We start from the raw sequence: 14,521 nt of genomic DNA, 5'->3' as shown, positions 1-14,521 counted from the left end.
TATTTTTCTTTCTTGGATTCTTTACACTAGTTCATCTTCTTTCTTCCCCCGGGATGATCTTGAGGGGTAGAGATGGGAAGATGTCTGCTTCTTGACCATGAAACCAGAATATGTTTTGCTATTGTGTTTTACGTAAAGCCTAGACTTTCTTCTTTTAATTGCTCTTAGGGAACCCTTGTAGGATACCCTGAAGAATACCTTATATGAGCCATATGCATTCTGAAATGTAATGTCTGGGTTTTGAAATCCTGTTGGACTTAAGTTTTATGTGTTGCTTCCTGTTACTTGAGTACTGTTTTATTCTTCTCTTTCCTGGCCCACTCTCAGTAAGAGAAGCCTGCATTGGGAACCAGCAAAGTGTCCTCTTCTAGGATTAGAATCAGAGTAAAAGCGGCTTTGACAGCTGTTTGAATTCCAGCTTATTCTCATAACAGGAATTTCTTTGCTCATTTGGCATCTGCCTGAAAAGCTCAAGATTACCTTTTCAAATGTGGGACTTTCTTTAAAGATCTTTTACCTCTTGAAGAACTTGTTCCACTTTTACTCACTTACTCATTTATTCATCCTAGATTTGCCTTTTGAAACAATTTCTTAAGGTATCCCCTTAAATATTTTAAGGCATTATGTCAGATGGCATGGGGGGAAGCATGTCCACAATCTTGTGTGCCCCAAATAGTTGGAAATGATCCATAAATAAAATAGGGATTAAAAATCACTTATAAGGCCGGGCGTGGTGGCTCAAGCCTGTAATCCCAGCACTTTGGGAGGCCGAGACGGGCGGATCACGAGGTCAGGAGATCGAGACCATCCTGGCTAACACGGTGAAACCCCATCTCTACTAAAAAAAATACAAAAAACTAGCCAGGCGAGGTGGCAGGCGCCTGTAGTCCCAGCTACTCGGGAGGCTGAGGCAGGAGAATGGCGTAAACCTGGGAGGCGGAGCTTGCAGTGAGCTGAGATCCGGCCACTGCACTTCAGCCTGGGCAACAGAGCAAGACTCCGTCTCAAAAAAAAAAAAAAAAATCACTTATAAAACTGTCCAAGTACGAATGGACATCTCCATAGACCAGCAATAGAAGGGGATTCATGTATGTAAGTAGGAATCAAGCCACGTGGCTCAGATTTCAAAGTCTGTGGCATCAGGCAAGGGCAGAACAAGGCTGTGTAAGATAATACGTTGATGTAATAAGATTGCAGGCCACATATTTATGTTGTACCTAAAATAAAATGTGAACTTCACAAACGTGACTGGTAATAACACGACCAGGCGTTCACAAGTACTTGATGTTTGGGATGTGTTTGTTTTCTTTATGGCAGGTACAGACAGCTTGCAGATCACTATTTTAAATGAGTCATGATGAGGAAACATGTGTATGTGAATAATAAAGAATTAAAATCCTATAAATGTGAGTTGGAATACGTAAGGCAGAAATAGAGGAAAGTGTTCCCGGAGCAAATTAAGGGGCTGGGCTGCTATTTCTCACTGCCCAATAGCGAGATGAAGACTGGGGTGGAAGAGAGTTTTTATTTCTGTAACCAGTTACAGGGAGAAGGCCTGGAAATTATCACCAGACCAACTCAAAATTACAAAATTTTTCAGAGCTTATATACCTTCTAAGCTGTATGTCTATGTGTAAGTGTGCATTTATCTAAATATATGTGATTAACTTTTTCTTTTTTTTTTTTTTTTGGACTGTCTCTCTCTGTCACCCAGGCTGAAGCGCAATGGTGTGATCTCGGCTCACTGTAACCTCCACCTCCCAGGTTCACGCCATTCTCCTGCCTCAGCCTCCCGAGTAGCTGAGACTACAGGCGTCCACCACCGTGCCCGGCTAATTTTTTATATTTTTAGTAGAGACAGGGTTTCACCATGTTAGCCAGGATGGTCTCGATCTCCTGACCTTGTGATCCACCTGCCTCAGCCTCCCAAAGTGCTGGGATAACAGGCGTGATGTTATCCCAACAGGCGTATGTCTGGCCATGAGTGATTAACTTTTCATCTATAACTAAAGTCTGAGTCCTGAAGACCTTCTTCTGGAGACTCAGTAAATTTACTTAATCTAAATGGGTCTAGGTGCTATGGTGATTACCCTTATCTTGTCTCCTGCTAAATTATGGAGGTTTGGGGCATTCCTTCAGACCTCCACTTGTTTGTGGAGGCCTCGGGATTTTCTTCCGACCCCTAGTGAAACTTGTTTATCCTAAATGGGTCCTGTTAAGAATTCCTTCATTATTTTGTCATGCTTTGAGGTCCAGGAAAGGCCTAGGCAAAACTCTTGTTGGACTTGTGTTACATTCCAGCCTTTGTATAAGGGCACTGACTTTTTTAGCTTTTAATATTTAGCTTAACCACTCAGTACTGAAAGAATTGTGATGGAGGCCTGCGTTAGTGAAAACTGGCCTGCCACAAAACTACATTCAGGTTACAGCTTTCTTTACAGGAACTGAAACAAATCTAGTATTAAGGCTACAAGAATTTTAAAAAGTCATTTGCAGTAAAATGCCATTTGGGAACATAGTCCTCATTTTAAACAGAAAATCCTACAAATGTTCTATTTAAAATTATTATGCATTAATCCAATCTAAACCTTTCATTTTTAGATATTCAGAAACTTTTATTCCTTTTAATATAATATTTTCGTGTAATTTCAGACTTACAGGAAGAATCGGAAAAATAATACAAATGCCCCCTCTATACCCATCATCCAGATTACCCAAATATTTGACCACATTTGTATAATTTTTCTTTTTCTCCTTTTCCATATGCATGTGATTATAATTCATGGCAGTTACTGTGTATATATATGTGTGTACGATATGCTGCTCCATTAATCTCTAAATACTTCAGTGGGTATTTTGAAAACAAAGGAACATACTTAAACACAACATATTACCCATTTAAGAAAATTGATATTGAGGTAATGCTGTTTTCTTTTTTCTTTTCTTTCTTTTTTTTTGAGACAGAGTCTCTCTGTCACCCAGGCTAGAGTGTAGTGGTGTAATCTTGGCTCACTGCAACCTCCGCCTCCCAGTTCAAGCAATTCTCCCGCCTCAGCCTCCCAAGTAGCTGTGACTACATGTGCCCACCACCATGCCTGGCTAAATTTTGTATTTTTAGTAGAGACGGGGTTTCACCATATTGGGCAGGCTGGTCTCGAACTCATGACCTTGTGATCTGCCCGCCTTGGCCTCCCAAAGTACTGGGATTACAGGCGTGAGCCACGGCACCCAGCCGGTAATGCTGTTTTCTAATCTGTACACATAATTATAATTTCACCACTCATCTCTGAACCAAAATCAAAACATTTAAAGCTAGTCCTTTGAAAATATCAAAATTTGATATTGTCAAGACTGAAGACTAAAGCTAAAAATAGAAACAAGTAGAATTCATTAGTATAGATTCACTGGAGATTAATACAATACTAAAACACCAAAAGCTGCTATATGCCAGTCATTTGAAAATTTCAAATAGGTCACCTTTAGAAAAAATGTAAATGACTAACTGTTTAGTCTGAACTATGGGACAAATATTTCTCAATGCAGGCAATGCATTTGAAATTCGACATGCTTTCAGATGAAAGGAAGAATAACAGTGTAGAATGAGAATTTCCTTAATCTGATAAGATATCCACCAAAAACTTCCTATAAGCATCATCATCTTAGAAATAATTTAATAATTACCGGGCGCGGTGGCTCAAGCCTGTAATCCCAGCACTTTGGGAGGCCGAGACGGGCGGATCACGAGGTCAGGAGATCGAGACCATCCTGGCTAACACAGTGAAACCCCGTCTCTACTAAAAAGTACAAAAACTAGCCGGGCGAGGTGGCGGGCGCCTGTAGTCCCAGCTACTCGGGAGGCTGAGGCAGGAGAATGGCGTGAACCCGGGAGGCGGAGCTTGCAGTGAGCTGAGATCCGGCCACTGCACTCCAGCCTGGGCGACAGAGCGAGACACCGTTTCAAAAAAAAAAAAAAAAAAAGAAATAATTTAATAATTATGTTCCCAAGAAAGTCAGGAACAGGCCAATTAGTAACCAGTCTTCCTAACTGCTTAGTTTCCCACTGGAGGTCCAACCCAATATTTGAAATCTTGGAAATCAGGCAGTTTCTATAACTCCTAAGTTTGCTTACTCAGCAGTAAAATGGGGATACTACTACTTATTTCAGTGGGTTGCTGAAAGTATTAACTTTGCCAAGCGAACCACTCGGCAAGTGCCCTACACATACATTGTGATGAAGCTGTCTAGGGTCAATGAAACCATCTCGTTGTCTGAGGCGTTATCGGAGTTCTTTGTCTCACATGACCAAGAAAATTTCAGAGTGTGGACACCAAGCATAAGGTTGGAGCAAAAGAAGAAAGTTCTCTGCAGCAGAGAAGGGGGCCTGAGAGGGCTGCCACTTTACAGTGAAGGGAAATTTCTTATAAAAGCTTTTGTGTTTATCTGTGTAGCTGTCTGTGTAACTGTCCTCATCTGTGCAGCTGCAGGCATTTCTCAGCCAAGCCTCCCCCTTGTGCAAGTGCCCACGGAGCCCACACTGTGTACATGTCTGTAGACGAGGAGGAAACTTTCCTGGGAGCCTGCTGATTACACAAAGAACAAAGGCATTTCTACATTGGGTCTTGCTCCCTTATCTGTGCAGCTGCAGCTTGATTTTTCAGACTGTTTAAAAGAATTTTACTAAGGACCTGCCTTAACTTTTTGTTTTTGTTTTTGTTTTCCTTTCTTCTCTCTCATGATAGTCCTGTAAATGGTGACTGTCCTGACCATTGTATCTTTCAGCCTATTTTTTGTTTGTTTGTTTGTTTGGAGACAGTCTCGTGACAGAGTCTCGCTCTGCCGCCCAGGCTGGAGTGCAGTGGCGCCATCTTGGCTCACCGTAAGCTCCGCCTTCTGGGTTCACGCCATTCTCCTGCCTCAGCCTCCCGAGTAGCTGGGACTACAGGTGTCCGCGACCAGGCCCGGCTACTTTTTTTGTATTTTTAGTAGAGACGGGGTTTCACCGTGTTAGCCAGGAGGGTCTCGATCTCCTGACCTCATGATCCACCCACCGTGGACTCCCAAAGTGCTGGGATTATAGACGTGAGCCACCGTGCCCGGCCCCTTGAGCCTGTTTTTAACCCATCCTTGTCAACATGGTGATAAGTTCCTGGAAACTGAATAGGATGGAAATGATATTGCAGGCTTAAGCCATTGATGTATATTGCCAAATTGCCTCTTGCAGCAATTGCTGTAATTTATTATTATAATTTATAACATTAATGTTAACTATAATTTACAACATCAATATTAACTATAATTTACAACACTATAAACACTTAACAATTTAATGTTAATTATAGTTTGTAATTTTAATTATAATTTGTTTCTTCCACACATTCGCCCTTCCAATTGTTTAATGTAACTAATAATTATAACTAATATAATTTTCTAATAACTACAATATGCCATAAATTGATATAATTATGTTATAATTAATAACATGGCTCTAGACCCTTCACCCTCTTGGGTTCAAATATTTTCTTAATAAATTGACTCTAGCTTGTCAGTCTTCCACCTAAGTTGCCTGCTCCAGATGGTTTTTCTTTCCTGTATCACTGTTGTTGTATCTTATGGAATGTCATGTTGGCTGGTTTTCAAGGTGATTTGTATCCTGCCCGATGATGACAAACACAGATATGACAGCATAAAAAGATACCTCTGTACCAAATGCCCGATTCCAAGCCAATGTGTAGTGAAAAAGTCCAGGCAAGAACCATTGTCACCAAGATTGCCCAGCAGATGAATTGCAAGATGGGAGGAGCCCTCTGGAAGGTGGAGACTGATGTATGTTGTATTTCATTGACTTCATTTAACTTATATCTAATAAAACGTAAGATTCTCTTAATTGTTAATACTTAAATTTTGCTCACGTTCTAACTCCACTGCCTTTTCAAAAAAAACTTAAGGTACAAAGAACAATGTTCGTTGGCATTGATTGTTTCCACGATATCGTAAATCGACAGAAATCAATAGCAGGATTTGTGGCAAGTACCAATGCTGAATTAACAAAGTAAGTAAGCTCTGGTAGATATTGTTTAGTTGGTAGCTGACTGTGGACCAAACAGAAAAGATGAACCTAATTTAATATTTGTTAACTCAAGAGGTTGGGAATTTGACAGATGAGTTATTCTTAGTCATGTGCTCTCCTGATTTTGCTGGCAAAGTTATGTTCCCAGAACATTTTGCACAGTTGGCTGCTCTACATCATTTTCCGTTGCTGCCTATAACATACCACAAACGTGGCAGTTGATGACAAATGCCCATCTCTATCTGCACAGTTCTTCTCACCAGACACCTGGTAGTTCACAGCTCTCGGGACCTTACAAGGCATAAATGAAGGTATCAGCCAAGCCACGTTATCATCTGGAGGCTGGGCAGTCCTCCCCTTCCAAGCTCATGTCGTTGTGGCTGAATCCATTTCTTTGTGGTTGGGTGACAGAGGTCCTTGTTTTTTTCTGTTTTGTTTTTGTTGTTGGCTGTCAGCTGCAGGCCAGTCTTGATTTCTCTCACATAGCAAACCCTTCTCCATCTTCCAACCAGCCAGGGCACATTGAGCCCTTGTTCTGTGTTGAATCTGACCACCTCTTCTGCCATCAGCCAGAAAAAAACATCCCTGCTTTTAAAGGAGCTCATGTAATTACAAATGACCCATTTGGAAAACCTTTATCATAAAGTCAATGGAGCCATATAGCATAACATAATCACAGGGGTGGTATCCTGCCATGATCACAGGCTCCAGGGATTAGAACAGGTAGAGTTCTGTCTACCATAGGCTCTGATCAGTAAATGTCTTAAATGGATATCATTAACACATAGTGAAATATTTGAGATGTGCATGGGTAAAGAGACATTGAAACATAAGTGGCCAGAGATCTGTAAGTATAAGATCTTGTCTTCATATACTTGCATGTGGTGTACTTCCGAGAGGAGATGTGTGTCTATATCCCATGCTCTTGTCTTCTCCCAGGGCCCTTTTATTTTCTGTTCTCAGAGTAGAAACCACGCTGTACCTTGAAATAAGTTTGCAGTCTTAAGTTTGCCGTCCTTTGCGTATTACTTGATGTGTGACCATTGCAAATTACCTCTATGTTGAACAATGATCGTGGCCCACTAGGTATAATTCAGGAATATCTTCTAAGGAAGATCCATCTTTATTTCCATAGATGATTACTTTTTTTCCAGTCATATTCTGCTTCAATATGATAACACTGTTTTTTTCTACTTTTTGTTTGAAAATAACAATCATAGGGAAAAATTATACTTTCAATTATTCAACAGATGCTTTTTCAAGTAATATACTTATTTTAATAGTATAAAATCTGCTTTCCAATGAAAGAAAAACTTCCAGAAAAATTATGAAAATAGCCAATACCTTGAACAAAGAGAAACACACATAGCTAAGTAAATATTACAATTACGTACTCCAAACCCAAGAAAGCAGAGACCATCAGGAACCAAATCATTCTTGGAACTGTCAACAGATTTTTCTGAGTGGCTGCCATGTTCCGAAGCTGACACTGGCAGTGAAAATGTGGAGCCAAGACGCCTGGTCATACCCTATGAATTAAATCCTAGTGAGAAGAGGCAGACAGACAGATACATCACAATATGTCAGGTGGTCAGATGGGGTTACTCTGAAGTAAACAAGAATGCAGTAAGGGGATAGAAACTTGAGACAGCATACCATTTTACTGGATATGTTGAAGTTGTCACAACAGCTGCCACCATTCCAAAGCAAACCCCTTCCTTAGTGAGGGGGAGCATGTAGGAGCCACTATTGAGAGCATTGATCCCAAAGCAGGAGCCATGGGGAGCACAGGATTTTCATTTTATTGCATTCCCCTGTAGGTGAAACTGCAGTCGTCTTGTACAATAAAGCATGATTAATTTGTAGTAATGTGAATAAATGCTTCCGTTCTATTTGACTATTTGTATGCACTCAGGATTTTCTAAAATGCCTAAGATCAAAGAGACCAACCAAGACTTTGATCTCTGTGGTGATATGAATTGATGCTAAAATGTCCTCAACTACTGATAGTAATTTTTTTTGCTCGTAGATTAATGCAGACTCAAAATGAGATTTTAAGAATCTTGTTTTCCAAACTGGTGGTTTGTTTTTTCTGTGAACAGGTGGTACTCTCAATGTGTCATCCAGAAAACAGGAGAAGAGCTTGTGAAAGAGCTGCAGACCTGCTTGAAAGGTCAGTGTCTTGTAACGGTTGGGGAACCCAACACTATACAAATAGTTCTCCACCAGTGGACCTGTTGCCTCCAGAGGACACTTGGTAATGACTGAACCTTTAGTGTTTGGAATCTCAACTGGGGTGGAGGTGGTATTGCCCCATTGAGTCTAGTGGGTAGAAAACAAAGATGCCGCTAAACATCCTAGCATGCATAGGTTGACCCCATCTCCACCACCTCCACCACGAATTCTCTGGATCAAAACTTCCATAGTGCTGTTGCTGAGTGACCCTGGAATAGACAGGACTCATGCAGTAAAACTGCCCTGAAAGCTACAGTGTTGGGAATAGACAGGACTTAAGCAGTAAAATTGCCCTGAAAGCTGCAGTGTTAAAAGATGGACTTCGAATTTGTCAAAAGCAGCAAGGGCTAGTTTGTTCCAAGTTACGGTTTATTTACATAAGCTTCTGATTTCCTCTCAGCTGCCCTGGATGTCTGGTGTAAAAACGAATCATCGATGCCACATTCTGTTATTGTGTATCGGGACGGAGTGGGAGATGGTCAGCTTCAAGCATTGCTTGACCATGAAGCGAAAAAGATGTCAACCTACTTAAAAACCCTCTCTCCTAACAAGTAGGTTGTATTAATTGTAAAGTGTAGTGACTCATCCCTGTAATCCCAGCACTTTGGGAGGTCAAGGTGGGCAGATCACTTAAGCCCAGGAGTTCAAGACCAGCTTAGGCAACATAGAGAGACCCTGTCTCTACAAAAAATAAAAAAATTAGCTGAGCCCGGTGGTGTGTGCCTGGAGTCCCAGCTACTCAGAAAGCTGAGGTGGGCAGGTCACTTGAGCCTGGGAGCACTGCACTCATACCTGGGTGACACAGTGAGACCTCGTCTCAAAAAAAATCGTACTGTGAAGATTTTAGCTTGACAGTTTAGTCTTTGAAAAAAAATCTGATTTTTTTTAGAGGAAAACACCAATACAATGTGTGATGAGAGTAGGCGCTTGATATAAATAGTGGCTTCTGTGAATGAGAGTAGGCGCTTGATATAAATAGTGGCTTCTGTGAATGAGAGTAGGCGCTTGATATAAATAGTGGCTTCTGTGGATGGGTGGGGGGAGCGCGGGGCAGACCCTTCTGCTTTGATCTTGCGTTCCACACCCAAGTCAGAATGCAAAGCAGAATTGGGCCTGGCAGTGGCAGACTGCTTCCACCATGAAGCTCCAGTTGAATCTTCCTACTTTACTTCAAGTCTTGCTGTGGGAGGGCTTGTTAACCTCAGATAATCATAGAAATCCATGAACGGCCTGGCGTGGTGGCTCACGCCTGTAATCCCAGCACTTTGAGAGGCAGAGGCGGGTGGATCACTTGAGGTCAGGAGTTTGAGACCAGCCTGGCCACCATAGCAAAACCGCATCTCTATTAATACAAACACAAAAATTAGCCAGGCGTGGTGGCGCACACCTGTAATACCAGCTACTTGGGAGGCTGAGCCATGGAATCGCTTGAACCTGGGAGAGGGAGGTTGTAGTGGGCCGAGATCATGCCACTGCATTACAGCCTCGGGGACAGAGTCATACTCCATCTCAAAAAAAGAAGAAATCCATGAACGTAGCGTATGAACAGTTCACACTTATCCTGGACTTCTGTGTGTCTCCAGACTGGAGGAGCCAGCTGGAGGGAATCTCCAGCCCTAAGACTTACAAAACCTGGAAAACTCCACTTTTGTAAAACTCCTGTTTCCTGAGGGCCCGCTGCCCAGCCGGGATTGTAGGAATGATCCTAAAGTTGTGAGGAAGGGACCCTTCCCCTGGGATGTGGGTGGCTATGAATAAATACCTCCTCATTTACTGCTTCAGTTGGGCACATGGAGCCCAATTGAAATTGGTAAAATTAGGGTATAAGGAGGGCTGCTGTCCATTCTTCTTAATGGGTCCTAAATGTAAAACAGATGTTTTAATACACTGTATACTTCTGAGGTAAGGCTGAGTAAACCTAGAGACACTTACCCTAATTTTTTTAAGTTTCACTCTAGCTTTCATTGTGGTGAAGAAACGAATAAACACTAGATTTTTTCTTAAGCATGGAAGCGATTTTCAAAATCCACCTCCAGGGACAGTTATTGACATAGAGTTGACTAGGAATGAATGGTAAGTCATCTGTATTTTTTGAATCTGTAATTTTCTCAATTTGCTTCAGTTCAGCGCAATCACTTAATTCCAATAAATTTACCTTAAAGCATTTCTGATTCTTTAGAACTAATTTGGTCTGTTTTTTTACTATTGGGTAGAGATTCCTCATTTGGATCTAGAAATTGCGATTAGTCTTTTGGTTGTCGAAGTTCCTTCATCAAACATTTGTAAATGTCTGTGATCACATAAGAGTTAACTTCAGTGTGGCCCTAAAACTCTTTAAATTATGAATACAAAAGATAGCAAGTGATGTTTATATTGACAATTTGGAGTCGTCACAAATCGAATTATATTGAATATATCATGACCATCAAAATGTTTATGCAGTAGCCTAAGAGGTTATCTATTTATCTGTGTGTCTGTCTGTCTATCTATCTGATGGAGTCTTACTGTCGCCCAGGCTGGAGTGCAGTGGCGCAATCTCAGCACACTGCAACCTCTGCCTCCCAGGTTCAAGCAATTCTCCTGCCTCAGCCTCCTGCGTAGCTGGGATTACAGGTGCCTGCCACCACGCCCAGCTAATTTTTTGTATTTTTAGTAAAGATGGGGTTTCACTGTGTTGGCCAAGCTGGTCTCAAACTCCTGACCTCAAGTGATCCACCCACCTTGGTGACCCAAAGTGCTGGGATTACAGGCGTGAGCCACCACGTCCAGCCAGACGTTTCTATTTTAAAAATCTCTTTCTGCTTTAAAACAGCAGTGTGGGGCTGGGCGTGGTGGCTCATGCCTGTAATCTCAGCACTCTGGGAGGCCAAGGCGGGCAGATCACGAGGTCCAGAGATCAAGACCATCCTGGCTAACATGGTGAAACCCCATCTCTACTAAAAATACAAAACATTAGCCGGGCGTGGTGGTGGGTGCCTGTAGTCTCAGCTACTCAGGAGGCAGAGGCAGGAGAATGGTGTGAACCTGGGAGGCGGAGCTTACAGTGAGCGAAGATCGCACCACTGCACTTCAGCCTGGGTGACAGAGCAAGACTCTGTCTCAAAACATAAAAAAAAAAAAAAAATAAACAGCAGTGTGAAAAAAGAGACCAGTTTTTTTCATGTGAAACATTTTGTATGACACTTATTCTTTGTTATCCTGAACAGAGAAATGATGTGTTCAGAAAGTAATACTGAATAGGCTACAAAATAGTTTCTTTTTTTTTTTTTTTTTTTTGAGACGGAGTCTTGCTCTGTCACCCAGGCTGGAGTGCAGTGGCCGGATCTCAGCTCACTGCAAGCTCCGCCTCCCGGGTTCCCGCCATTCTCCTGCCTCAGCCTCCTGAGTAGCTGGGACTACAGGCGCCCACCACCACGCCAGGCTAGTTTTTTGTACTTTTTAGTAGAGACGGGGTTTCACCGTGTTAGCCAGGATGGTCTCGATCTCCTGACCTCATGATCCGCCCGTCTCGGCCTCCCAAAGTGCTGGGATTACAGGCTTGAGCCACCGCGCCTGGCCTACAAAATAGTTTCATATAGTCAGCCCTGTTGTTCATGGACCCAAGGAAAGTAATTCCCAAACAGTGATTTAGAAGTCTTTTTCTTGTTATGAGGATGTAAGTCATTATGAGTGAGAGCCAGCCTTTAAGACATTAAGATTAGACACAACTTCCAGAAGATGAAATGGTTAGAAACATTCTATATAACAATGTACTGAAGAAAGAAAAGATATAAAAAGGAATAAAGGCCATAAGAATGTCTAATGAAAAGGTCAATTTGTATTTGAATATCTAACAAACATGAATATAGTCAAAATGAAGAAAAATCAGTGGAAGGGTTAAAGAGTAGGTTAGACATAAAAGAAAACAAATTGTTAACTGGAACGTATGTTCACAAAATTCCCATAATGCAGTGGAGAGCCATAAAGATGTGGAAGATATGAAAAAATGTTTAGAAAAATATAAGGTAAGGCCGGGCGCGGTGGCTCAAGCCTGTAATCCCAGCACTTTGGGAGGCCGAGACGGGCGGATCACGAGGTCAGGAGATCGAGACCATCCTGGTCTACACGGTGAAACCCCGTCTCTACTAAAAAAATACAAAAAAACTAGCCGGGCGAGATGGCGGGCGCCTGTAGTCCCAACTACTCGGGAGGCTGAGGCAGGAGAATGGCGTAAACCCGGGAGGCGGAGCTTGCAGTGAGCTGAGATCTGGCCACTGCACTCCAGCCTGGGTGACAGAGCGAGACTCCATCTCAAAAAAAAAAAAAAAAAAAAAAAAAGTAAGGTAAAATAAGATTTGCTCTATATCTAATAGAAGTTTCAGTAGTAGATAAGATATGATGGGGGTATGGTGGCGTGGAGCAATATTCAAAGAGAAAGTCTGAGATTCTGAATCCTCAGATTGAAGAATAACAAGATTTGGGCAAAGATCAGTAGAAGTTCACACTTAGAAATGTTATAGCAAAACTTCAGCAGGCATAAGAAAATGTAAAAGCAACCACAGGAATAATATATTTACAAACAATAAAAATCACATTCAGCAAGAGTAGAAATCAGAATACTATGAAGTATCTTTAAAAGGCTTAAAAATAGCCATCAAGCTAGAATTTGATACCCAGCTAACTTATCAAGGGTGACAGTGAGATACAAACATGCTCAGTTAGTGCACATACAGTATATACCTTAGCAGATCCACCAGACCCTCACTGAGAGAACTACCCAAAAAGACTGTATTTTAGGAAGAAGGAAATCGAACAGTGAAGGGAGAATGAAATGCAAAAAGCAATGCTGATGAGTTACGATGGAGCATAAAAAAGCCTTGATTTCATAAATGCCAATTTATAGGGTATATTAAAACAAGACCTGGCCGGGCGTGGTGGCTCACACCTGTAATCCCAGCACTTTGGGAGGCCGAGGTGGGTGAATCATGAGGTCAGGAGTTCAAGACTAGCCTGACGAACATGGTGAAACCCTGTCTCTACTAAAAATACAAAAATTAGCTGGGCATGCTGGTGGGCACCTGTAATCCCAGCTACTCGGGAGGCTGAGGCAGGAGAATTGTTTTAACCCAGGAGGTAGAAGTTGCAGTGAGCTGAGATTACATCACTGCACTCCAGCCTGGGCAACAGAGCGAGACTGTCTCCAAAAAAAAACCCCTAAAATACTGGATATAACACTTACATAGAAAAGGAGAATTATGAGGTTAAAGCATACTAAGATTCTTCAGTTATTAGGGAAAATGATAAAGCTTCTGGTGCTTTATACTTCAAGCAGTTATATTAATGAAAGACTTAACGTGAAACCACAGTGGAAATCATGACATTCATACCAAGAGTTAGGAAGAAATGAAGTAAAATGAAGGAAAGGCAGAAACATTTGATCAATCTAGTACAAGGCAGGAAAGGATTAAAGGAAGGAGGAAATAAAAAGTATCATAAACATAAAGTACAACATAAGATTGTAAACATAAAAATAAATTCAATATTTATAACACACACAGATCAATCTTACGGGTTGTATTAAGAAGTTTAAATACAGTCCAGTGATTCTCAGCGAGGCAGCAGGCCTTCATCCCAGGATCTCTGAATGGAATTATCTACGGCCATATCAGATCAAATGTGCCAATCTTGTTTCTTCCTCTAGGTTTCAGTGCATGTACTTGAAGTTAAAATCCCATGAGAGTTACTATCTCTGTCAGTGATTTAATTGCCTTCTATAAATTTGATTTCTCAAATCGTTGCCTAGTTAGACAGGTTTCTAAATGTAAAGGAAACTTAGTCTATAGAATAGATTTTTGTAAGCTCTTTTACTAAATGTTTTCATTTCAGACATTAGGTTTACTTACTGTACCCTCTTTCAAAAATGAGCTGATACCCACATGCCCTATATTTCCAGGTATGACTTTTTTATTGTGAGTCAGTCTGTGCAAGATGGAACTGTTACCCCCACTCATTATAACGTCATCTATGACACGATTGGCTTGAGCCCAGATACAGTACAGCGTTTAACATACTATTTATGCCACATGTATTATAATTTGCCAGTAAGTACTTTCTGTTACTTTTTTCTTCAGATTTTTAAAATGTACTATTCAAGATTGAACAATGTTGGACCTCTGAATTGGCTTCTGTGAATTTAAATTTAGGGAAAGTAGATGTAAAGTGAAAAAAAATTTAGTTGTG

General features: G+C 41.3%; 1 protein-coding gene across 1 annotated transcript in view; it reads left to right on the top strand.

The window, feature by feature from the left end:
- The window catches only part of LOC104665601 (piwi-like protein 3), a 45,782-nt gene that overhangs the window by 30,706 nt on the left and 555 nt on the right, over positions 1–14,521 (top strand). Inside the window, 7 exon segments of the mRNA XM_030915490.1 lie at positions 5,639–5,729; positions 5,732–5,823; positions 5,946–6,049; positions 8,170–8,240; positions 8,703–8,853; positions 10,250–10,375; positions 14,235–14,382. Of these exon segments, the coding sequence (XP_030771350.1) occupies positions 5,639–5,729; positions 5,732–5,823; positions 5,946–6,049; positions 8,170–8,240; positions 8,703–8,853; positions 10,250–10,375; positions 14,235–14,382 (783 nt within the window).

The sequence above is a fragment of the Rhinopithecus roxellana genome, chromosome 13 (genome assembly GCF_007565055.1).
Source record: "Rhinopithecus roxellana isolate Shanxi Qingling chromosome 13, ASM756505v1, whole genome shotgun sequence".
NCBI classification, from domain to species: Eukaryota; Metazoa; Chordata; class Mammalia; order Primates; family Cercopithecidae; genus Rhinopithecus; species Rhinopithecus roxellana.
This window is presented reverse-complemented; position numbering and strand designations above follow the sequence as displayed.